Source organism: Micromys minutus (assembly GCF_963924665.1).
Source record: "Micromys minutus genome assembly, chromosome: 3".
In the NCBI taxonomy this organism is placed as follows: domain Eukaryota; kingdom Metazoa; phylum Chordata; class Mammalia; order Rodentia; family Muridae; genus Micromys; species Micromys minutus.
In genome coordinates, this window is record NC_137972.1 from 27077188 (window position 1) to 27100822 (window position 23635).

General features: G+C 39.5%; 1 protein-coding gene across 3 annotated transcripts in view; it reads left to right on the forward strand.

The window, feature by feature from the left end:
• ADIPOR2 (adiponectin receptor 2) overlaps positions 1 to 23635 on the forward strand; it is a 63697-nt gene that overhangs the window by 31990 nt on the left and 8072 nt on the right. For all 3 annotated transcript variants that reach the window (XM_080914675.1, XM_080914674.1, XM_080914676.1), the window contains exons 2-4: positions 14203 to 14461; positions 18113 to 18232; positions 21460 to 21631. In XM_080914675.1, the coding sequence (XP_080770801.1) occupies positions 14291 to 14461; positions 18113 to 18232; positions 21460 to 21631 (463 nt within the window). In that variant the 5' untranslated portion in view covers positions 14203 to 14290. The remainder of the gene's footprint in view (positions 1 to 14202; positions 14462 to 18112; positions 18233 to 21459; positions 21632 to 23635) is intronic.

The following is a 23635-nucleotide window of genomic DNA, read 5'->3' on the forward strand; positions in this document are numbered from 1 at the left end:
GATATAATTTTAGGAATTCTTACAGGATGATCATAAAGAATCAAGTCATCTATTTGTCTATATAGCGTCATTACAAGACAGTACATCTTCGTTGTTCTGCAGAGATCTGCTCTAAAGGGTAGGCTAATACCTAGTGGTTGTTATATGTGTTTAGTAATAACAGGAAAAGCATATTAATAGCAGGAATCTTTCCTAAAATGATTTCCTCTTGGGCCTTGCTTATGAGAGCTTTGTCATAGATTTTTTTAATTCAAGCTGAACTCATCTTAGGAAAATCACCTGCTAGTTATTAGCCTGTCCTTTGAAGGCTCCTGACGGTAGAGAACTTGGCCTAGTGTGTATAAGGCCCTAGGTTCAATTACCAGCACTATTAAAAATAATTAGAATAATTCCTTTTTTTCCTGTAATATTAGATCAGTATTAGGGACAGGGAGATGAAGGCATTTGCTTCCAAGCCTGATGACCTGAATTTGAGCCCCAAGAATATACCATGATTGGAAGGACAGAACAAATTCCTACAAGTTGTCCACATATACTGTTACAAATAAATAAATTAATAAAAAGTTAAAAACAAAACCCAAACACTGCATTGAACATTCTCATCAAGACTTCCTGATCCTGTATTTAAGATCTTTGGCAGGTTATTAGTGGTGTGTGTGTGTTGCTGTGTGAGTACAGGGCCTCATGCATGCTGGACAAGTGCTCTGCAGATGTTTTTCCTCCTAGGCAGGGACTTGCTGTGTATTTTTGGCTGGCTTTTAACTTGGTATATAATCCAGATTGACTTTAAGCCCCAGTTCTGCCACAAGAGTGCTGAGATTATAGACATGTGTTTAGCCCTGCAGGTATTAACATATTGTGTGTTGGGAATTGTTCGGGGTTGTGGTGTCAATTTAAGGTTTAAAATAGAAAACATAAGTACTCAATTGGATTTTAGGCAATTAGACAAAATGTATGAAACTGAAACTTTTGTGTATATATATACACTTACTGAGTTAGAAATCAGGTCCTTGGGGTTGGTTATTTAGGTTATTTAGAATATTGGAAATACTTGAGATGGGTGTTTCGGTGCACATACTTAATCCCAGCACATTTAATTCAGGCAGAGGCAGGTGGAAATCTGAGTTAGTACAGCCTGGTCTGTAGAGCAAGTTCTAGGACAGCCAGGGCTACACAGAGAAACCCTGGCTTGAAAAACAAGAAAAAAGAAAATACTTAGCAATGTGCTATTTGGTTCAAAAGCCAGGTGTGTAAGTTGTTAGGGCTGCCAATGAAATAACCACAGACTGGATGGCTCAAACAGAATTCCAAGTTTAAAATGTCAGTGGACAGGCTATTGCTTCTCTTGTCTTAATAGGCTCTTTATCCTGGGCATGCATCCCTGGTGTCTTTTCTTTTACAAAGATTGAATTAGAGCCTGGCACCCCAACCCCACCCCCACCCCCATTTCCCTTGGAGACAGATTTTAGCTGTGTAGCCCAGACTGACCGACTGCCTCCTGAATACTGGAATTACAGGCCTATCTACCACATCCAGGCTAGAGTTCTACTCTTACTTCATTTAGCTTTAATTACCACTTTTAATGATTTTTGTTTTCTAAATATAGTCATATAGGCTAGAGAGATGGCTTGGGAGTTAAGAGCTCTTGCTGCTATTCTAGAGGTCTGGGATTAATTCTCAGTATCCATGGGGAGGGGTGCAGGGGGCATGGGCTGACCGACAGACTAACTTGGATGTGATAATTGACAACAACCTGTAACTCTAGTCTCAGGATCCAATGCCCTCTTCTGGCCTCCTTGGATACTGCACAGACAGACATGCAGGCAAAACACCCATTCTGATAAAAATAAAATCTCAAAAATTAAAAAGTAAATATGGTTATGGTCTAAGGGTTAGGATTCTAACATAGGAAATTTGAGGAGATGTGATTTGTACCACCAAGAGATTTCTGTGGGGAACTTTGTGCTGTTCGGTTAATGAATGGATGATAAACAAGATAGTTTGACACATAAGGAGCTGATAGTTTGGGGTAAGAGGGAGATAGGAAATAACCTCAGAAAAAATCAGACACGGTGGCCCAAGTCTTTACTATTAACTCTTGGGAGGTGAAGGTAGGAGGATCAGGAGTTCAGAGACATTCGGGGGGGGGGGGTCAGTGATGGCTGGTAAGTAAAGGCACCTATTGCCAAGCCTCATGGCTTGAGTGTAATTTCCTGGGACTGACATGGTAAGGTTGAGAACCAATTCCCTCAAGTTGTCTTTTGACCTCCACAGGGTGGCATGTATGTGCTTAACCCACCACATAAATAAATAAATAAAATTAAAAATAACACCAAACCAACAACAGCAAAAAAAGAGTCGTTCTCAGATATGTAGTAACTTTTGAGCCAGCCTGGGTTGCATGAGACTTTAGCTTAAAAACCTAAACAGAAAACCTAAATAAATAATCCCAGAAGAATGGCAAGAGCTAGGAAGACATGTATTGTTAAGCACATAAGCACAATTGTTAAGAGGAGTGTGGTGTGCTGTATTTAGGTTAAAGATTTGCCCAAAAGGAGACATTTTACCTGAGAGGTAAATGAAAAGAGAAGCCTAATTAATTACAAGCCCAAGCCTGTTTCTAGATCATGAGGCTGATAAGATTGGTCTGGGAGCTGATCCTGTTGGGAAATGCCTGTAACCCCAGCACTGAGAAAATAGAAGATAGGAGGATCAAAGTTACAGGTACATAGTAGATTCAGGTCAGACTGGGTTACATGAGATACTGCTTCAGATATATAAATGAATAAATAAAAGAAAAAGATTGGTATGGATCAAAAGAATAGTGAACAAGATCATCCATCCATTCATCCATCCATCCATCCATCTATCAGTTTTTTTGAGACAGGGTTTCTCTGTGTACCCATAACTGTCCTGAAACTCAGTCTGTAGACCGGGCTGGCCTTGAACTTACAGATCCACTCAGATCTACTTGCTTCTACTTCCTGAGTGCTAGGACTAAAGGTTTGCACCATCGTTGCCTGGCAAAGATGATATTTACAAAAATATTTTATTTGTATGTGTGTTTTGATTTTTTTTTGTCTGTCTGTCTGTGTACCACATGCGCTCTTGCTCCCTGGAACTTGAATTAATGAATGGTCATGAGTTGCTATCTAGGTGTTGATAATTGAACTGGGTCCTTTAGAAGAGCAGCAGTGCTCTTAATCTCTGAGCCATTTCTCCAGCCCCAACAGATAAAATTTGTTTGGAGAGGTTTGTGTGTGTGTGTGTGTGTGTGTGTGTGTGTGTGTGTGTGTGTGTATGTACACACACATATAGTAAAGATTTTTTTTTTCTTTTTTCTTTTGTACAAGGAATAAAATCTGGAGGGATTTTGGCAGAGGAATGACATGATTATTATTTTTTTTCTTTTCCTCCCAGACAAGGTCATATAATGAAACTGAAACTGGCCTTAGACTCAGTTTATAGCTCAGGCTTATGCCAGTCTTGTGGCAGTCCTCCTGCCTCAGTCTCCTAGAGGGAAGGAATTAGAGATGGTACCTGTCTGAAGGTTTTGTTTCAATGGTACTGTTGAATAAAGAGAAGAGGCTGGCCAGATGTGCTGCTTATGTTGGTAGTTGTGGCACTTAGGATGCAGATGTAGGTAGATACAGGAGAGATACCAGGAGTTTGAGGGTAGCCTGGGCTACAGGGTGACACCTTGTCTGAAAAGGACAAAACAAAATGGAGCTTCAGGTATGGAAGTAGAAGAGGGAGATTGGTAAGAGAATCCATTGTGTTAGAATACATAATGTCCTGGATACTTTTGACAGTGGCAGGAAAGAGGAGAAGAAATGTAACACCGTACACTATGATGAAGGAAACCTGTCGTGTAGATTAGGTGGTTTCTGCAGTAACACATCACAGAATATATTTAGAAAGGTAAAACTCAAGTCACTGTGATGTCTGTGAAAGAGTTCTGGATTGGGTTAATTGAGGTGGGAAGGCTTACTCTAAATGTTGACGGCACCACTTCATGGGATGGGTTCTTGGACCCAATAAAAAGGAGAAAGTATAGCTCTTTATCCTGTGACTGTCTTCTAACTTTGTTATGCGATATGACCAGCTGCTGTGACTTCTTCACCTTGAAGCCAGAGCAAACCCTTCCTTAAGTTGTTTTTGTCACATACGCTGTCACAGTGCTGGGAAGAGAACAGACCAATACATGCACGTCGGAAAGGTGGGGCAAGTAAATAATGCCAGCACTGATTGGGACAGGCTCAACTACTGAAGAACCTGTACAGAAGCCACAGTTTGCCAGGAAGTGTACCTTTGAGACAAATAGCCTGTTTGGAATGTAAAAGCCCTAGCAAGTACTATAGATAATGAACACCAGGTTTGTTAGGATGACTATTCATGTTACTCAGTGATTTTCTTTAAAACTGCTGTTTTTTTGTTTTTTTTGTCAGGATTTTTACCTCTAGACAGGGTCTCCTGTATACTTGTTAAGTATCTGAGGATGCCCTGGGATTTCTGGTCCTCCTGTTTTTACCTCTATCTGTGTTTTTATCTACCTATGGGAAAATAGGAAGAAAATGAAATTTACGAAAGAGAAATGGGGGAGAGTAACCTTTAAGGATTATCAAGATTTTTTTCTTTTGATGTCTGATCGGTTGTTTCTTTTTTGAGCTATGACCTTGATGTGTGGTCCTAGCCTAAATACACTGTGATAGCCTGGTCTAGCCTCAGATTGATGACAGGCGTTCAGCCTGTACCTCCCCAATTGTGAGATTACTGGTGTAAACATCCAACCTAATTTTTTAATTTTAGAAGTAACATCTATTAGTCATATAGGTTTTGTTCATTTTCATTTATGTACATATCCATTTTGATCATATTTACCTCACATTCTTGTTTCCTTCACCTTTCTACTAATCTTTCTCCTCTTTTTTAAAAAAAGCATTTATTTTTACATATATGAATGAGTACATTGTAGCTGTCTTCAGACACATCAGAAGAGGGCATCGGATCCATTACAGATGGTTGTGAGCCACCATGTGGTTGCTGGGACCACTGAACTCAGGACTTCTGGAAGAACAGTCAGTGATCTTAACTGCTGAGCCGTCTCTCCAGCTCAACTCTTCTCTTCTTAACTAGGCCTCTTATACTTTCATGTCAGTTTTTTTAGTTTCATGTCTTTTTTGAGGGTGATATGACGTAATGAGTTTCATTAGAGATTTTTACAGGAACATGGGTGAGTGCTTACCAATGGTTATACCAGTGAGGAAAATGTTCCTCCCCCACCCTGTTTTATTTTTATTTATTTTAGAGATAGGCAGTGAAGGGCGTCTTGCTGTGTAGCTTGGCTGGTCTGGAACTCCCTGTGTAGACCAGACTGGCGTCAGACTAACAGAAATCCACCTACTTGGCTCTGCCTCCCAAGTCTTGGGATTAAAGGACTGTGCCTCCAAATCTGACTGAAGATTTATTTTTAAATGTTATGTATACGTATGTGTCTCTGTGTGGTTTTATGCACATGTAAGTAGAGGATCCACCACTCCCTGCTCAGGCACCAAAATTTTGATGGGGGAAAGAAACCAAACCACAGAATCAGGGAAATAGGGCTTATTCAGTGGAACTAAATAAATCCTCAGAAACAAAGAGGTACTTTACCAGACGGTAGGCATGGCTTAAATATCTTAAATTTTATTGGGGAGCTAAATGAAAACCACGGAGAAGTAACTAACAGACATGGTATATGAACAAAGAAATGGAAGTGATACAAGGAGTCGAACAAATTCTGAAGTTGAACAGTATAATAACTGAACTGAGGCCTTTGTTAATATATTACTTTCTTTTCCTTGTAGCTGTGATAAGATACTAGATAAATGATGTAAAGAAAGATGGGTTTATTTTGGCTTACAGTTACAGTGAGCTGAGACCCATCTGGCAATCCTCTATCTCCAAAAATATTTACATTATGATTCATAACAGTAGTAAAATTACAAAGAACAAAGTAATTTTATGGTTGGGGGTCACCACTGTAGCATGTAGTTTTTGCTGACCCACTTGAAGCTCAGGGCAGACTGAGCCGCTACCAGCTCCCACCCAGATTTCCTTGGATCCACGGGGAAAAAAGCAAGCCACACAGACAGACAGACACACACACACACACACACACACACACACCAGTTAATCTTGAAAAGCCTTTGCTAACTTAACTATTGGACACTCCTACCTAAACTTAACCTGCCACCACCCCAGGAATAATCAGATAGAGTAGCCATTGACCGAAATGACTTCAGCCTAAGACTCACAACCTAAAACCTTTACCCCTCTGAAGCATGGCAAAATTCTTCCTTCCCTGTGTCTGCTGGTTTGCCTGTAGAGGGTAAACAGGTGGGAAGTCCCACCTATTCTGCTCACTTCATTGGTGGAATTCTTTATTGATGCTTCAAGAACCAGTTGGGGAACTGGACCTTAGCATCAGAACCATCCCCTGTACATCACAGCATGAGATATTTACTGTATTTAAAGGGTCTCAGCATTAGGAAGGTTGAGAATCACTGGTAAGAGGAAACAGTCCATTGGTGGTAGGGAGGGAGTGGTGCAATCATTCTCTGCCTGTGATTATCCAAACATGCTGTTGGCTGCCACTTCATAAGTTGATGGATTAGGAAGTAGAGGTCAAATGGAAACCAAGTTTTAAAGGTCCTAGTGCCCTTCTTCTGCCAACCAGGCCTCACCTCTTGAAGCTTCTGTAGCCTTCTGAAATAGTACAACTTGCTACTTAAAAAAAAAAAACAAAAACAAAACAAAAAAAAAAAACCCAAAAAAACAAATGGGGGGGTGTCTTTAAAAATTAAACAATTGAGATTTGAATGGCAGAAGATTTGGTGAACTTGAAATTTAGCCTCATTTAGAAGTCTGAAAAAGACAAATGAAAAGTGCACAGTGCCTACAGAACTTGTGGGATACTCTGAAATAATCTAATCAGTACATTATGTGAGTTCCAGATGCAAAAAGGGGCAAAAAGATTATTTTAAATAAGCAATAATAAAATATTTTTTTCAATTTGACCTCTGAGCTGAGTCTGTAAAATTACCAAGTTTAATTATTTGGAAATAACATAAACTCAAGAAGATGCACCCTGAGACACTTACCCAAACCCTTGGAAACCAGAAGGACAGCTTAGAAGTAGCAAGAGAAGAATGTCTGGCAAGGATTCTGTTAAGGGAGCTTTATTTTATTTTTGTGCGTTGGTGTTTCATCTGTGTTGTGAGGGTGTTGGATCCACTGGAACTGGAGTCAACAGACAGTTGTGAGCTGCCACGTGGGTTCTAGGAATTGAATCTGTGTCCACTGTATCCATCGAAACAAAGTAAAAAAAGAAATAAAGGCATTTTTGGAGAAACAAAAGCTGAGAAAGTTCATTAGCATGAGATCTGCCCTATAAGAAATGGCAAAGGGGCTAGGCTGTGGTGGCACACACCTTTAATCTCTTTAATCTGCACTTGGGAGGCAGAGGCAGGTGGATCTCTAAGGGCAACCTCTGTCCAGAGTTCACTATGGCCAGGGCTACACAGAGAAACCCTGGCTTGAAAAAACCAAATGTGGGTCTCCCTGCCCACACCAGTGTGGATTGTCTACAAGGGCATTGGGAGCAGAGACAAAGATCTGGGGTGACAAGTAGGGTGAATAACCATACTGGGATCAGCTGTCAGGAGACAGATCAACTTTACTTAGGATGATTTAAGGCTTATAAAGTTGGGGGACTGAGGATAAGAACATCCATGATGGGCAAAGGTTGAGGGCTTAGGGCACTGGAAGGCCTCATTAGCATGGGCAAGCATTTCAGGGAATCTCAGTTGCTGGCTGAACAGGTTCTAATCAGGAGAAAGGAAATTGATCCTGTAATCTAATTGTGACATTCTATAGGTAGAGGTGTAAGTGGGGCCTTAGAATTCCCCAAGGTTAAGGTCAGAGAAGGAGAAGCTCCACTAATGAAGAAAATCTTTCATATTGCCCCTAGTCCAGAGGCTAGGTGGATGGACTTCAACCATAATTTGCAGAGTTTTCCCACAACCAAAACCAAACCAGCCAACTAACCAACCAAAAATGCCAAAGGAGTGTCCTTCATGTGGAAGTGAGCTCCTGACTGGTACTCGGAGCCAAATAAAGAAAATGGTGTGTTAAATGCAAGAGCATTATGTTAACACCATGTGTGTTTTAACAAAGAAATAACTTTGTAATAAGGAACTAAAGAAAGTTTGAATAATGCAACAAAATTGTAGAAATCACTGGAGTTTAGCAGCATGTAGCAGTTGCTTTCTATATTTCATCTGCTTTATAGGAGTACAAAGTGAAGGAGTCAAATTAATGCTACACGATGTCCTAGCATACATTTACATCTATTTATCCAGCTATTTGTTTTTTTATTTAGACAAGTTTTGTAGCCCAAGCTGTGTAGCTGAGATGTATCTGAATTTCTGATCCTTCTGCCTTCCAAGTGCTAGGCCTATAGGCATGTGTCACTGCACCCAGTTTATGTGGTGATGAGAGATAGAGCCTAGGACTTAGTATATGTTAGGCAAGTGCTCTTCCAACTGAGTTATGTTTCTAGTTACGTTCCTGTCCTCAAAGATAGAGTTTGACTTCAGAGTTCTAAAGTAGTGAATGAGGTGGGGAGCTTTGTAACAGAGTGTTTATAATGCAGTTGAGGTTAAGTTTATGTTTTAATTGGTTTTGTGTTGCTATGACAAAGTACTTTAGATTGGGTAAAGAATAGAATTTTATTTTCTCATAGTTCTCATAGCAAAGAAGTCCAAGATTAAGGTACTGGCAGCTTTGGTTTGTGGTGAGGGCTGCTTCTGGTTCCAAGAGGGTTTTTTTGGTTCTTGTTTTGTTTTGTTTTTGGTGTTTCTGGAGAGATATGTTCTTACACCTGATGTGGGCTAAACTTTATTAATGTTGTGTATTTGTCTTAGAGTTTCTATTGCTGTGAGGAGACACCATGACCATGGCAACTCTCAAAACATTTCATTGGGGCTGGCTTACAGTTCAGAGGCTTAGTTCATTGTCAGCTTGGTGGCACGTAGGTAGACATGGTGCTTGAGAGATAGCTGAGAGTTCTAGATCTGGATCAGCAGGCAGCAGGAAGAAACAGTGAGCCACCAGGCCTGGCTTGAACTTCTGAAACCTCAGTGCCCAGTGCCAGTGACACTTCCTCTAACAAGGTCATATATCCTAATAGTACTACTCCTTGTGGGCCTAAAGGGCTCGTTTTTATTCAAATTACCACAGTATTCCTTTGGGAGGGGAGGTTTTTTGTTTTGCAACTAGAACATTAGGTAATATATTGTGGCTGGTTTGATTACTTGTTACACTTTCCGTCTAGGGTTCTTCTGTAGTTGTTTATTTGCTTAGTGATAGCCAGGCTTGTTTAGTGAAGTCTCTTTATCTTTGCTTGTCATGTGCTACTTGGTCCTGGAAACCCGATTGGGACAGCTAGGGAATGAAGCAAGGCCAGACACACAGATGTGTACAGAAAAGCTGGGATTTCGAGGGCTGAGCTTGTTTTGATGCAACAATACATTCCTTTATTCACAGTATAAGAAAGTGGTTAGCTGTCTCTGTGGGAGGTCTTTGTAGTGGGTAGTCTTAGGCTGCTGCCAGTTGGGAGGAAGAAGCTGCCAGATGCTGGTGTTGCTAGATCAGAAGAAGGCGTTGCCAGTTCTCTGAGCCTGACTGGGGAAGGGGTGGGGGAGACTGGGAGCTGGGGATGGGGGGAGCTTTGCCAGTTCCTACAGGTCTAAGGCTTTGGGGATTCTTCTAAATACACATCCACTCAGAGCATACCCTGCTTCCCACAAGCCTCTCATAGTATTCCTTTAGGGAGCCATAGTTTGGGATGTGCCTTCAGTTACCCTGGGAACTTGCTTTTGTGGGGCTTTTTTTTCCTGGATCATACTATGCTGCTCATTTCCTAATTGTTGTGCAATTGCACTGTTGGTTTCTACTAATACCCTCCTTTAATTTGTAGTTTGTTATGCAGAATAGTCCAAATGCTGTTTTCTTTGATGGAATCATTTTTGAGTTCAGTGTTTAGTTTTTGTTTTGATGCTACTATCTTCCTGATTATATTCTGCAAACTTAAGTCAAGTTACCTAGTATTTTGATTCTACTCCCAGAGGTGGTTCTTTTTTGTTGGGGGTAGGGTGTTGGAGGTTGAACTGGAGACTCACTCATGCTTAGGTGAGTATTCTACCACTGAGAAATATTCCTGGTACTCAATGTTCTTTTAAGGCTTGAGCATCTTCTCCTTTTTTGAAAGTGTTTCTTCTGTTTTTCACCCTGGACAAAATCTTCCCAGTCAAGCATGCTGGTGCACACCTTTAATTCAGTAACAGCGGAGGCAGGGGCAGGTGGGTTTCTGTGTTTAGTGCCACCCTGGTATACAGAGTGAGTTCTAAGGCAGTCAGGGCTACACAGAGAAACCCCATCTAGACAACATTAAAATAAGATAAAACAAACAAACAGACAAATACATCAACCTCTCCATGCTCAATGGGATGGTATGTTTTCCGAGTCACTCACTTCTGGTGCAGAACCATTGCCTCCTTAGCTGTCTCAAGGATTCTTAGGACTGCTTTTTAAAAAAAATATTTCATGCCTGAGATGGGGAGAGAGGGCTTCCGGCAAGTAGGAGTAGAGCTGATAGAAGCGTTTGATTCTGAAGTATACTTGACAACTGCAACAGGTAGCTAGGGAACAAAAGTATTTCTTGTATTCTGTGTACCCCTGGCTGTCCTGAGAGTATTCAAATGAGAATTCAAGTTTAATTAAAAATTATTGCAGAAAAATGAAACTTTGAGAGTGGGAGGATTTTTTAAGAAATGGGGTAAACCTTTCATTTTATAGAGAAACTGGGCAGAGGTTGAGATAATCTCTGTTGAAGTTGGTGAATTCTCTAAGCTATCTTGGGCTGAGCCAGTGGAGGGCCCACATACACTATATTTGTCCTCCCTGGTTCAACCAAGGAAATAACTATGCTGTTGTTCATGTACGTCCCATCCAATTAGAGACAGTTGTACCCTCTGTCTATCTTTTGCTCACTCCAGCTTAACCTTGACTGTTAGTCACTTGACCAGTGTTACTTCCCTTATCTCTGCACCTCTCGCTCTGTGTTCTCACATTCACACAGTCAGTTTGTAGCTGTGCCATGGCAGAGAGTTAACTGTATCCTAGTCACCAAGATGTAGCTCTAGTCTTTCTTGGCTACCTCAAGCTTCTTGCCTATAGGGTGGGCTAGGGTTATATCCTAGGTGGAAGCTAGCCATCGTTACAATCAAGTTTGTTCCAGTTAGCTGTATTAGAAGGAAAAAAAAATGTATGAAAGGATAGTAGAGCCTTAGATAAGATTCTCAAAGGCTTTGCACAGGTCACCCAGATTGTGGTCACTGGCTCAGAGCCCTGTTCCTCTTCTTGTCTGGCTTGGTTATCTCAGACCCACCCACAAGTCCTCCAGCCTCCAACACAGCATATGTAAACAGCTTGCACTTTTCAACATGGCCATTTCCCCTTACTACCTACAGAAAGCTGGCATTCTCCCTTACCCCCCTCAATAGGGTTGTAGTCCTGGATGACCTAGAACTCTTTTGTAGCCCATGTTGGCCTCATATTTAGCGATTCTCCTGCCTCTGCTTCCTAAATGGTGGGATTAAAGGCATTTGCCACCATGCCCAGCTAGAGAGCTCTCTTTCTCTCTCTTTTGCCTCAGCCTCCTGAGTACTGGAGTATGAACCACTATACCCCCATTCAGGGATACTTTAAAGACTCTTTATTCTTCTTGGTTTAGTTTGAAGTTGAAGATTTGTAGCACAGGCTGGCGTGGAACGTACTATACAGCTAAGCCATCCTCTTAATTTGTGATCCTTCTTCGTCAGCCTTCCACATGCTGGGATTACAGGAATAAGTCAGTGTCAGATGGGTGAGAACAAAGATCTTGATTATGTATGTTATTTGTGATACAAACCATCTGGCTTTAGGGTTCAAGTTGTTTTCTAAGTGCACCTCCATCTTTATTTCCCTGGGGATTGGAAAGCAGGTGTCCATGAAGTCTGAGAGATAGCTGGGTATAAAGCCACCTTTTTTGTTCTTCATTGTACCCAGTGACCTTAATAAGTTGTCCCTGATCTTAGTTTCCACATCTCTTAAACAGGGGCTGATAAACTAGAGTTGTGAGAGGCAACTATATAAAAGTTCTTCTGTGGAGAATTTAAGTGTTTGTTCTCAGTAAATGTTAGCTGCCTCTTGCCTTAATTAAAATGAAGATGGTTGGTATGAGACAGTTTTGTAAACTGTAAACTTCTCTCTGTTTTGATACTGGAATTTAATTTAGAGCCTTGCTAATGATAGCCAAAGTCTACCACTAAGCTACATGTTTTCTTTCTTTTTACTTTTAATTTTGATGCAGTCTTGCCCAGTTGTTCAATAGACCTCCAGCTTTTTATCTTCTTTGTTTCACCATCTTCCTAGTAGCTGGAGTTATAGCTTAACTATAAATATAAACTATTAGCATAGTTTCTCTTTAAAAAGTCATTTATGATTAGCTTGCTGTTGTCTTTATATGATTGATAGAGTTTCAGGTTTAGTGATAGCTTAAAGTGTATGTGTGTTGTGTGTGTGTGTGTGTGTGTGTGTGTGTGTGTTGGGCAATTTACATTCAGGATGTGGGCAAGCTAGGCAAGTGGTTTATCACTGAGTTGTATATGTAGTCTTTTTTTTTTTTTTTTTAACAATTTGTGTATGGGTATTTTGATTGCAAGTGTGCACTGTGTTCATGTGTGGTATTTTTGAAGCTAGAAGAAGGCATTGGATCCCCTGGAACTGGCATTACGGATTGCTGTGAGCCAACATGTGGGTTTTGGGAACTGGATCTAGTTCCCCTAAGAAAAATAAGAGATCTTAATTGCTGAGCCATTTTTCTGTTTCCTTGTGGTTCTTGCTTCATGAACTTTGAAAGTGACTAGAGAAATCCTGCAGTAGTAAATGCAAGTCAGAGATTCTTTGGCTAGTTCTTAGTTGGTGTGTCTACATTGGTATAACTTATTTTTATACAGGTATAACTTATGTACAGAGTACACATATACAAAACAGTCTTGCTTTTTTCATGGGGTCTAGGCCTTTTCACTTTGTTCTTCTCTTCCTTTACCCCTGTGAGAACGTGTCTCAGCATTTTAGTGCACGGTATGTTCCTAAATCTTTCCTTCTAGGAAGATTAACTATGGTAAACCATTTTATTCAGCTGGTTGTCTAACGTACATTTGTATGCTATGAATTAAGAGGTTTGTGAGAAGGGCTTGGAAGGCTAGAACTTCTAGGGGATAAAATTATCACAGATTAGTTAGGAGAAAGATGATATTAGAAAGTTTTTACCATTTAAAACCACTAAAAAATATTTGTCATTTATTAGATATTTATATGCACACCATCTTCTGCGATTGCAGGTATAAAAGGCTATGCTCTGGTCCCAAATTTCTTATTTTCCATGATAGTCTAGTCAGAGACCAGAGCAACTAAAAAATGTCAGATATTAAGCATGTTGAGTGTAAAATGTTGCTGCCCTGTCATTGTATCGTTTAGATGAAATTAGTTGTGTAAAATAGAGCATAATATGTAAACTTAATGTACTGTTTTTACATTTAGGGTTTTGTTTGCTTGTGTTTGTTTTTGAGACAGTCTTTTCCTGGCTGGCCTGAACCTTGCTAGATAGACTTGACCTCAAACTCACAGAGCTCCTCCTGCCTCTGTTTCTGAGTGTTGTGATTATAGGTGTGCACTGCCATGCCTGGCTTCAGTTAGGTATGCTTTTAACTGAAAATGATAGGGTTAAAGAAAGACACAGACTGTAGTGGAATATAAGTAGTTAATTCCTGGGTTTTTCTTTATGTATGCTTCTATGCTGGGAGCATGGTTTTGAATACTTTTTAGTAATTATTTTATTTGCATAAATTCATAAACCACATTTTCTAATTAATATAAATGGAAATATTACACGTTGTCTTTTTTCATTGATAGATTTTGGCAATTTTTATTAGCAGCTGGGTATAAGTTTTTAAGAATACTGCTCTTTTTAGTGATTGAATTACTGTTGCTTTTGTGTATGCTAATGTAGCTCATGTGTCTTTCCAGCACTCATGTGAATAACTTTTCTCTCCATAGGGTCAACTCACCATCCTTTAAAAATCCATTCTCCTAAGAAGAAGGTACAGAAAGAAAGACCACTTTGTAAGAAAGGCTTCGGTATCCCATGAACGAGCCAGCCGAACACCGATTGGGGTGCACCAGGACTCCAGAGCCAGATATAAGGCTCAGAAAAGGGCACCAACTTGATGATACAAGGGAAGGTAATGATGACAGCCACCGAGGACATTGGGAGCCCAATTTAGAGACACCTGCTTGTCCTTCCAATTATGAAAACGTAAGTTAAAGTTTGGAGGGCACGAGTAAAGCAAACATTTATGGAGATAAGTGAGTTCTAAAGGAATACATATATGTGATATATAATGTGTGCTTTTTCCAGAGGAAAGAGACATGTTGACTTAGTAAAAAAAATTTTTTTAATTTTACATATGAGTGTTTTGTCTGCATGTGTGTGTACCATGTGTGTGTCTTATGCTTTCAGAGGCTTGAAGAGGATGCCAGATTCCTAGTAGTGTAGTTACATACAATTGTGAATCAGTTGTGTAGGTGCTATGACTCGAACCTAGGTTTTATGTAAGAACAGCAAGTGTTCTTAACTACTGAGCCATTTTGTATTATTTTTTATTTTTTTAAGCTACATTTGGGGTGTGTGTGTGTGTGTGTGTGTGTGTGTGTGCGCGCGCGCACACATGCATATACATATACCATGGTACATATGTAGAAGTCAGAGGTCAGCTTTTGGGAGATGATTCTCTCATTTCTCATGGATCTCAGGGATCACGCTTAGGTCTCCAGGCGTGACAGCATCAGCTTTACCCACTGTGTCAGCCCTGACTTAGATCTTTTTATTTATTTATTTATTTATTTATTTATTTATTTATTTATTTATTTATTTATTTAATATCAGACCCAGGACCTCATGTGTGCTAAGTAGGTGCTGTACTCACCAGGAAAACATGAGGGTTCTTTTTAAAAATGATTTGTGTGTAAGGTGAGGACTTTGGTCCTCATGATTGTGCAGCAAGTTCTTGTAAACATCGAGTCATTTCTCTAGTCTAAAAACTTGGTTGCTTTTTTGCTTTTTTATATTTTTTCCCTTGAAATAGTGTTTCTCTGTGTAGCCCTGACTACCCTGCTGTAGACCATGCTGGTCTCAAACTCAGAGATCCGCCTGCCTCTGCTTTCCAGTGCTGAGATTAGAGGCATGTGCCACGCCTGTCAAAACTTGGTTTCTTATTAAGTTTAGATATAATTTAATTTCATAGTTGCACCTTTCTGCTGTTTTATCTTAAAAGAGAAATGTTTTTAAATGTTATTTATTTTTGTGCTTATGAGTGTTTTACCTGCATGTATGTAACTGCCTGGAAGCTCTGGAGGCTGGAAAAGGGTGGAGGACCCCCGGCACTGGAGCCATCAGACTATCGTAAGACTCCTGTGTGGACACTGGGAACTGGACTGAATAACAAATATTTTAACTTTTGGGGCATTTCCCCCAACCTCAGAATTTTTTTTTTAATCTAATAGTTTTTCTAAACAGCCTTGTTTTAGTTACAATATTGTCAGTGATAATTTGGAGAAATTCTGTTTGTATGTAGAACCTCTCAAATTGTTTATCTTCAGTGTATATCTTGGGATCAGTATAGTTCTGAGGACTGAAGGTAGATTTATTTAATTTCTCAAGAGGGAAGAGCAGATTAGGAGCTGTGTCTCAATGGCAGAAGTGTGAAGAGGTCATTGTTACAAGTGTATTGGTGTTCACAGTGGAACTTTTCACATCCAGTGCTGTGGTACTGGTAGGTTTTGTCTTAGACTGCAGGCTTGTGCTCCTTAGTGGGCAGTGATTTAATCTTGCGATTATGAAATATTGCAGTCTGATCTACATAGTGAGGTCCATGCTATTCAGGACTATATAGAGACCTCACCTAAATCACAAGACAAAAATTATTAAACAGCAACATAGAAAACCATTATTGATGTTTATGTATATTGCAGTATGTATTTAAACTAAATTAAAACCATAGTTAACCATGGTGTGGTGGAGCACTCAGGAGCCAGAGGCTGGCAGTTTTCTTGAGTTCTAGGCCAGCCTGGTCTACAGAGCAAGTTTCAGGCCAGCCAGGACTGCATAGTGAGACTGTCTCAGAAAGACAAAAAAACCTGCCTTTGATTTGATGAAATTGGTTTATATATTATATATAGGTTATGTTTAAGTTATTTGGGAGCTAAAACTTGTTTGTGAGGATGGATCTCATGTACTATGTGCATTCATACATAGATGATAAATGGGGGAAAAATTTTTCCTTTTTTAAACAAAACCAAACAGTAATAGCAAACAATTCATACTTCAAGAAGTAGAATCAATGTGGAGTTGGGCATTTGTAATGTAATGCCCTAAGCTGTGTTGTTTGATTGGTTTGGTTTAGTTTGATGGTGCTGTGGTTGGACCCTGTACGTGCTGTGCTGCATCACGCAGATGTGTTCTCCCTGTTGTTTAAATCACTTCTGGAATCAGTAGTGAGCCTTTCATGCACCTTGTTTCCTAATAAAAGGAGGCAGTGGTTTGGGATGCCAGTGTAATCAGTCGTAGGTTATGCTGCTTGGCCACTGTTCTCAGATACTTTACACAGATTTCATCCCTACCTTTCCTTTGTATTAGTCTGGTGGGCAGGTAGGAGGATGGCCCTTCTTGAGATTCCTCTGACCTGGATCCTGAGGCATTGCTTAGCCCCTTCCTCTGCTGCTTCCTGCCCTCTCCCTCTAGTGTTTGCTTCCTGAGATTATCAAAGCCATCTCTGCCCAGTGTTGGCTCACACTGAGTGAATGTATCGTCGTGGGAAAGTAGCCAGAGGGCAGCACGCTAGAGCGTGTTCTGTTGTAAGATTATGTTAGGACACTAACACAAGGAGCTGGCAGGGTAGCATGCTCCTGGCTGTGACATCACCCCATACCCAAGTGGTTCCCAGGGAATTTAAGCTTGTGTTCCTTGTGTGAAGGAGAAAGGACTTTAGAAAGTATTCCATTTCTTACAAACGTCAGTAAATTCGAATCTTGGAAGTTGAACGAGCTGCAGTAGGTAGTGGTGGATATTGTACATGAAATAACTCGTGCCAAGGAGTTATTGCTATTGTTTTGAGACAGGACTCATGCAGCCCAGATTGGTGTTGACTAAGCTATCTCCTGACCCTAAATTTAGGTCTGGAAGTAGAAATTTTCTTTTCCCTCTTCCTCCTTCTCTTCCTTTCTTCTTCCTTCTTTTTTTCTCTTCTTTTTTTAAGTCAGGGTCTAATTATATAGCCCAGTTGGTCTGCCTCCGTTTCTAGTTTCCTCTTGGCCATTATGAAAGGATGTTAAATTTTGTCAAAGGTGATTTAAAATTATTTGTGTTTGTGATATAGCAGTGGGTGGGGCACACGTGCCAGGGAACACATTGTGGAGGTCAGCAGATAACCTTGTGGAAGTTTGATTCTCCATTTACCATTATGTGGTTCTAGGGATCAAATTCAGGTCATTCAGCTCTCTCTGGCCCAGGGAAGTAAAACCAAAAGGAAACTAATAAAACTGTTGGAGGAACAGATTGTGAAGTGAACATAGCGAAGCTGTTATGGTAGGCAGTTGTTTATCTGTCAGAATTGAGAAACATGGATTTTTAACTTGCTTGTATTTGTTTTGTTATTTTGGTTTTGTTTCTTCAAGAAAGGGTTTTGCAATATAGCCCTGGCTGGCCTGAAACTCACTGGCCTGAAGCTCTACCTGTCTCCACTGGGATTAAAGGTGTACACCATCATGGCCAGCTTCATTTTACATTAATAGGTTTACATTGAACTTACTGCATACAGTATTGTTGATGCTTGACTTTACAACCTTTGCATTTTTGAGGAAAGCATATTGATGGGTCCTGCCCTTGACTGTTGCTCTGATGTCTTTACAGAGCCCTGAGGAACTCGAGTGTACTGATGACAATTCCCAGGAAGATGAAGGGTTTATGGGCATGTCCCCTCTCCTACAAGCCCATCATGCTATGGAACGAATGGAAGAGTTTGTTTGTAAGGTAAGATTACGGTTTCTTATGAATTTTTTGCTGTCTATTTAGCCTTTCCCAAACAGACATTGAAAGAAGTTGACAGTCCTTTGCTTATTATTTTGCTTAGGGGAAAATTCATGGCAAGATGAGGACAAAGACGTCTCCTGACTTTAACTTTGTACAAGACACATTTGTAAAATATATTGATAAAGTTGTTACATAACCTGAACGTCCCATTAGGATATAAATCTCTCCTGATAAAAGTTAGAAGAGTAAATGTAGATAGACAGAATGAACAATTTGGAGTGGTTGTGCTAGAGTTATTAAAAGGCCATACCCAAATAAAACTGTCCTGCTGTTTAAGATGGACAGTGTAGTTGCTATTTCTACAGAGTCTACAGATAATTCAGCTGCTGAGGTAGAACTTCCAAAAATTTCATGTACATTTAGTATTTTCAGTGCTGTTAGTATATTTTCATCTCTTAATTAGTTCTGTGATTCATTGAGTCTTTAGGACCCATTGTAGGTTTTTGTTTGGTTTTGTTTTAAGTGATAGGTAGACTTGAAGTTACTTGGGAATAAAAAGGAAAACTGGTAGGAGTTTTAGTTAGATAAGCAAGTGCTCTGGGTAGTATCCTGGTTAGTTTTGTTTTGCTGTTATGAAATATCCTGATAAAAAGCAACCTAAGAGAGAAAGATTTTATTTTAGCCCATAATTCTAAGTTATAGTTTATTATTCACAGGGACACCAGCTTCACTTAGATTCTCAGGACCTGGGCAGAATGAAGCCAGATTCTTGGCCAAATATCCCATTAATGGCCCCTATGTAAATTCTTAGTAGAATTCTTGATATTCTCTGAGAGCTCATGAACTAAGCTTCCACTGTTTGTATTTCTCTTAGCATTTTATCAAGTTCCCAGAAGGACAACTTAGTAAGTTTTGTGCCCAGTATTTGATGGCTTTTTTAGCTTGCGATTCTAAGTGCTTCTGTAATCTACAAAAACTAATTCAAAAGGACTAAGAATCATGTCAGGCTCATTACAGCAATTATCCCACTTCTGGTACCAATTTTTGTTCTTCTATTTCTGTTGCTGTGATAAAATACACTGACAAAAACAACTTAGGAGAGAAATGAGTTTACTTTAGTTCACAATTCCAGATTAGAATCCATCATTAATTGGGGAACCATGGCATCAGGCACTTGAAACAGTCACACCCATGGTCAAGAACAGAGAGAATGAATGCATGCATGCTGGGCTCAGCTTTCATTTTCTACTCTTATACATAAAGTTCAGGACCCAAACCAAGGGAATGGTGCCTCCCACAATGAACAGACCTTCTCAGTTAATATAATGAAGTTATGAAATCAACTTGGTTAATGAAATCAAGAAAGTCTTGCACAGACATGCCCACAGGTCAAGCTGATCTGGATAATCTCTCAATGAGAGTCTCTTATTGGTGATTCTAGATTATATCAAGGCCACAAAACTAACCTTTACAACTAGGCATGATCTCAGATCAGTGTAAGTTTTCCTCCTTCTCTCACCCCTGTGTTCACTTGTGTGTGTGCACGTGTGTGTGTGTGTGTGTGTGTGTGTGTGTGTGTGTGTACATACATGTATAAGTTCTTTTGTGGTCTCTTTTCCCCTTAGTATATTGCCTCCTTTTAGCTTCTGGATAGTCTTGAGACAGGACAATCACTTTCGCCCATGAATTCACAGCCATCTTAAGCAGTATAGTGAGACCCTGTCTGAAGAAAATAAAAATTTAAAAGAATGAAAATATTTAGAAAAATAGGATGCACAAATATATGTACATTCATATATACATATGTGTGTGTGTGTGTGTATGTGTATTTGCATTGTGCCATAGTAGAATGTTTTGTGTTTTGTCCATAGAAGGTCTTGGAAGCAGTCCTCTGTAGCTCCAGGACAACTGAAGTAGTAGCAGGAAACATTCAAGAGGAGAGTCATCTTTACTTGGGAAGATAAATGGATTAGCCAGGTTAGGCTCAGTGAGCAGAGGCCCTGAGTTTTGAACTGGAAGGTGAGAGTGACAGGAGGGATAAGGGGTAAGGCATGAGACTGATTTAAAAGGTAGGCTGTATTTGCTCTCAAGTTGGCACTTGCCTTGGGAGAATAGAAATTTCACATAAAGAAAAACGTTATAGTTGTCAGTAAGGAAATAAAGGGCAGAGAACAGGAAACATGTTGTGGAAGGGGCACAGTAGTGGGCAAGTGACGGTCTTTCTGAATAGTGGAGAGGAGGGTCCAGTTTATGAGGCTTACTGTTTGCTTTGTTCCAAGACCCCCAGGGCACAGTGGGGAGAGGTCTTGAGTCCTGATAATTTGTAGTTGGATTTAGCTTTATATTGTATCAGGTGGATGCACTGTGGGGCACAGTAGTAGAAACTCTTCTCCTTTGCTGCTGGATTCTGGGTGAAGCTGATCATCATGGTGTGAGGTTTGTGCTGGGACATTAGGGTTAAAATAAATAAGGTACAGTGTGTTAGGAGGTTATCAGTGTAAAGGTCCTTTCCCTTCCCAGGAGGTCCCCGGGGTGGATATAGTTCTGATTGTGCAGACACCATCCTTTTGCAAGGAGATTAAAAATAGGAAGGTGCATCCAACCCAGGGAGAATCAACCTAGGGGATGCTATCAGTGTAAACTCACACAAGGTCTGTATGACATTTGTTTGATCTTCAAGATTCATTAGGTAAATGCTGCTATTCTTATTTTATAGGCAAGGAAACTAAGCCTTGGAGATTTTTGTGATTGATTAAACTCATACTATTCAATAACAGAGACCCCAGATTTCCTAACTTGTACCTTTTCCATTTAACACTTCAGTTTTCTTGTAGCAGAAAGAAGAGGTGGGAGACGGTTTAGGATAAGACATAAAATTGTGATTCTATAATTTTTTTTTGTAGCAACAATAACATTAACTATAAAATAGTCATATTTAAGGACTGAATTTTCTTGAGGTAACATCTGTTGTCCATGGTGAAGATCTGTGTAGTTGGGACTTTGAATTCCTCGTTCGTTTAGCTTGACTAAAGCAAAGGTCTTTTAGGGCATAACTTGGTATGTTTGTTTAGGCTTTACTGTTCTTAACCATTTAGAAATACGTTTTTGTTAGTCTGTTTTATTTTTAACAGTATAAGGTGTTATGGTAAAAATAGTTTGGAAACAGTGTTGCTAAATGACAACTAAAGTCACGAATACACATGCTAACATTCTTCAATGAATACTAGGTATGGGAAGGTCGTTGGCGAGTGATCCCTCATGATGTGCTACCAGATTGGCTTAAGGACAATGATTTCCTTCTCCATGGACACCGGCCTCCTATGCCTTCTTTCCGAGCCTGTTTTAAGAGCATTTTTAGAATACACACAGAGACGGGCAACATTTGGACACATCTCCTAGGTATGTAATGTCAGTGGTCAGTGGTGTCATAAAATTAGTGATTTACTTAGTTTCTCTGATTTTCATGTATTTTGAGAAAGCATAGCACTTGAAAAATATGATAGAATTTATCTTGCTCAGATTTTTAGTGATAATTTCTCATTGGTTTACCCTTTGATAATCCTAACTTGTTCTGTGACTTTATTACAACCAACTTATCCTTTTCTAGAGTTTTGTTTTGAGATAGGGTCTTTTTCTTTTTTCTTTTTTTTAAAATTACTTTTCCTTTTTAAAAAAGATTTATTTATTTATTTATTGTTTATAAGTACACTGTAGTTGTCTTCAGACACACCAGAAGAGGGCATCAGATCTTATTACAGATGGTTGAGAGCCACCATGTGGTTGCTGGGAATTGAACTAAGGACCTCTGGAAGAGCAGTCAGTGCCATCTCTCAAGTTCGAGAAAGGGTCTTAATAGGGTCCAGTTAGCTATGTTTACCTCATGCCTGCGTTCTCCCTATATCTTTAGACAGTGGCCTCAAAGGGAAGGCAAGAATTACTGTATAAAATACACAGTATTTTAATAAGCAATGAGAAGAAAATGTGTTAGAAAGTTTAAGCAAAATTTTTCAGTTATTGCTCAGATTATTTCTAGTTAAATTTCATTTGATATGAATAGAATATGAAAGTGATATTTTTCCATTATGATTTTTGTAAAAGTAAATAAAGAATGCAGTAGAGACAAAGGATAATCTTTCAGTAAGAGGAACAGTACAGCTGAGGTAGCCATTATAAAGAAGAAGGAAGTAGGGTGACATGTGGCTGTACATGTCTAACCCAACACCAGGAGGACAGACAGGATTGTATCAGGTCAGCCTGTGGTGTCTAGTGAGACTGTCTTGAACAGATAAAGTTCAGTCTCAGCCTCAAGGAAAACACAGATGTATGTCCTGGTGACGTAGCTTAGGTAAAGATTTCTTAGAATTGATGCCTAAAGTACATATAGCCAAAGAAAGAAACTGGATTTTGTCAAAGTTTAAAAAATATGTTTGTTACAGGATATTGTCAAGAAAGTTAAAAGGATAACCCTCAGAGTGAGAGAATATTTGCAAATCATGTTATATCTAGTCTACCACAGGAAGTCAACAGTATAAACAGCTCATCCTTTTGTGAGGGGCAGTGGGCAGGCAGTAAAGCCTCTTTGTTGACATTTTTATAGAGAAGAAGGCATATAGGTTATACACATGTACTTGGAAAAGGTGTATTTTATCAGTCATTTAGGGAACGACAAGACAGATACGGAGAGACGTACAATGAGATACCATTTCACTCTCTCCAGGATTGCTACGATTAAGAAAATGGAAAGTAAGTCTTGGCCATTAGGGATATGGAGAGATATTGCTAAGAGGAATGAAAAGTGGGTCAGCACCCGTGGAAAACAGTAGGAAGTTTGTCGGGAAGCTAACAGAGTCACTGGCAGTTTTACTTCTGTTGAATGTTTGACAAAAATTCTATATGGATGCTTTAGCAACATTATTAATAGAGACAACCAGCTGCCGAATAGGTAAACCACACATGGTTTGGGGGTCAGTGAGATGGCCAGTAAGTAAAGGCTGTTGCCTCTAGATTTTTATGTCTTGAGTTAAATCCCTAGGCCTACAATGGTGGAAAGAGAGAATCTACCCCTACAAGTTGTTCTCTGGCTTGCACACATACACAAAAATAAGTAAAAGTAAGATTTTAGAAAGTGTGTAAATTATAGCACAGATTAATGAGCTTGATTACAAAATCTATGCAGTTCTTAAATAACTAAAAGGGTCACTTTAGGGCTGTCTATGTTAATGCTGAGCATACCACATAACCACAAAATTACTAATTATCTATATTCATAGGATTAGAGAAATACAGTTAATTTTAAAATAAAATTTAATAATGTCTAGTTGGAAAAATCAAGTTACTAAAATCTAAATTATATATGTTTGAAAGAAGTATGGTTGAACTGCATTCTACCATGCTTATATTCGT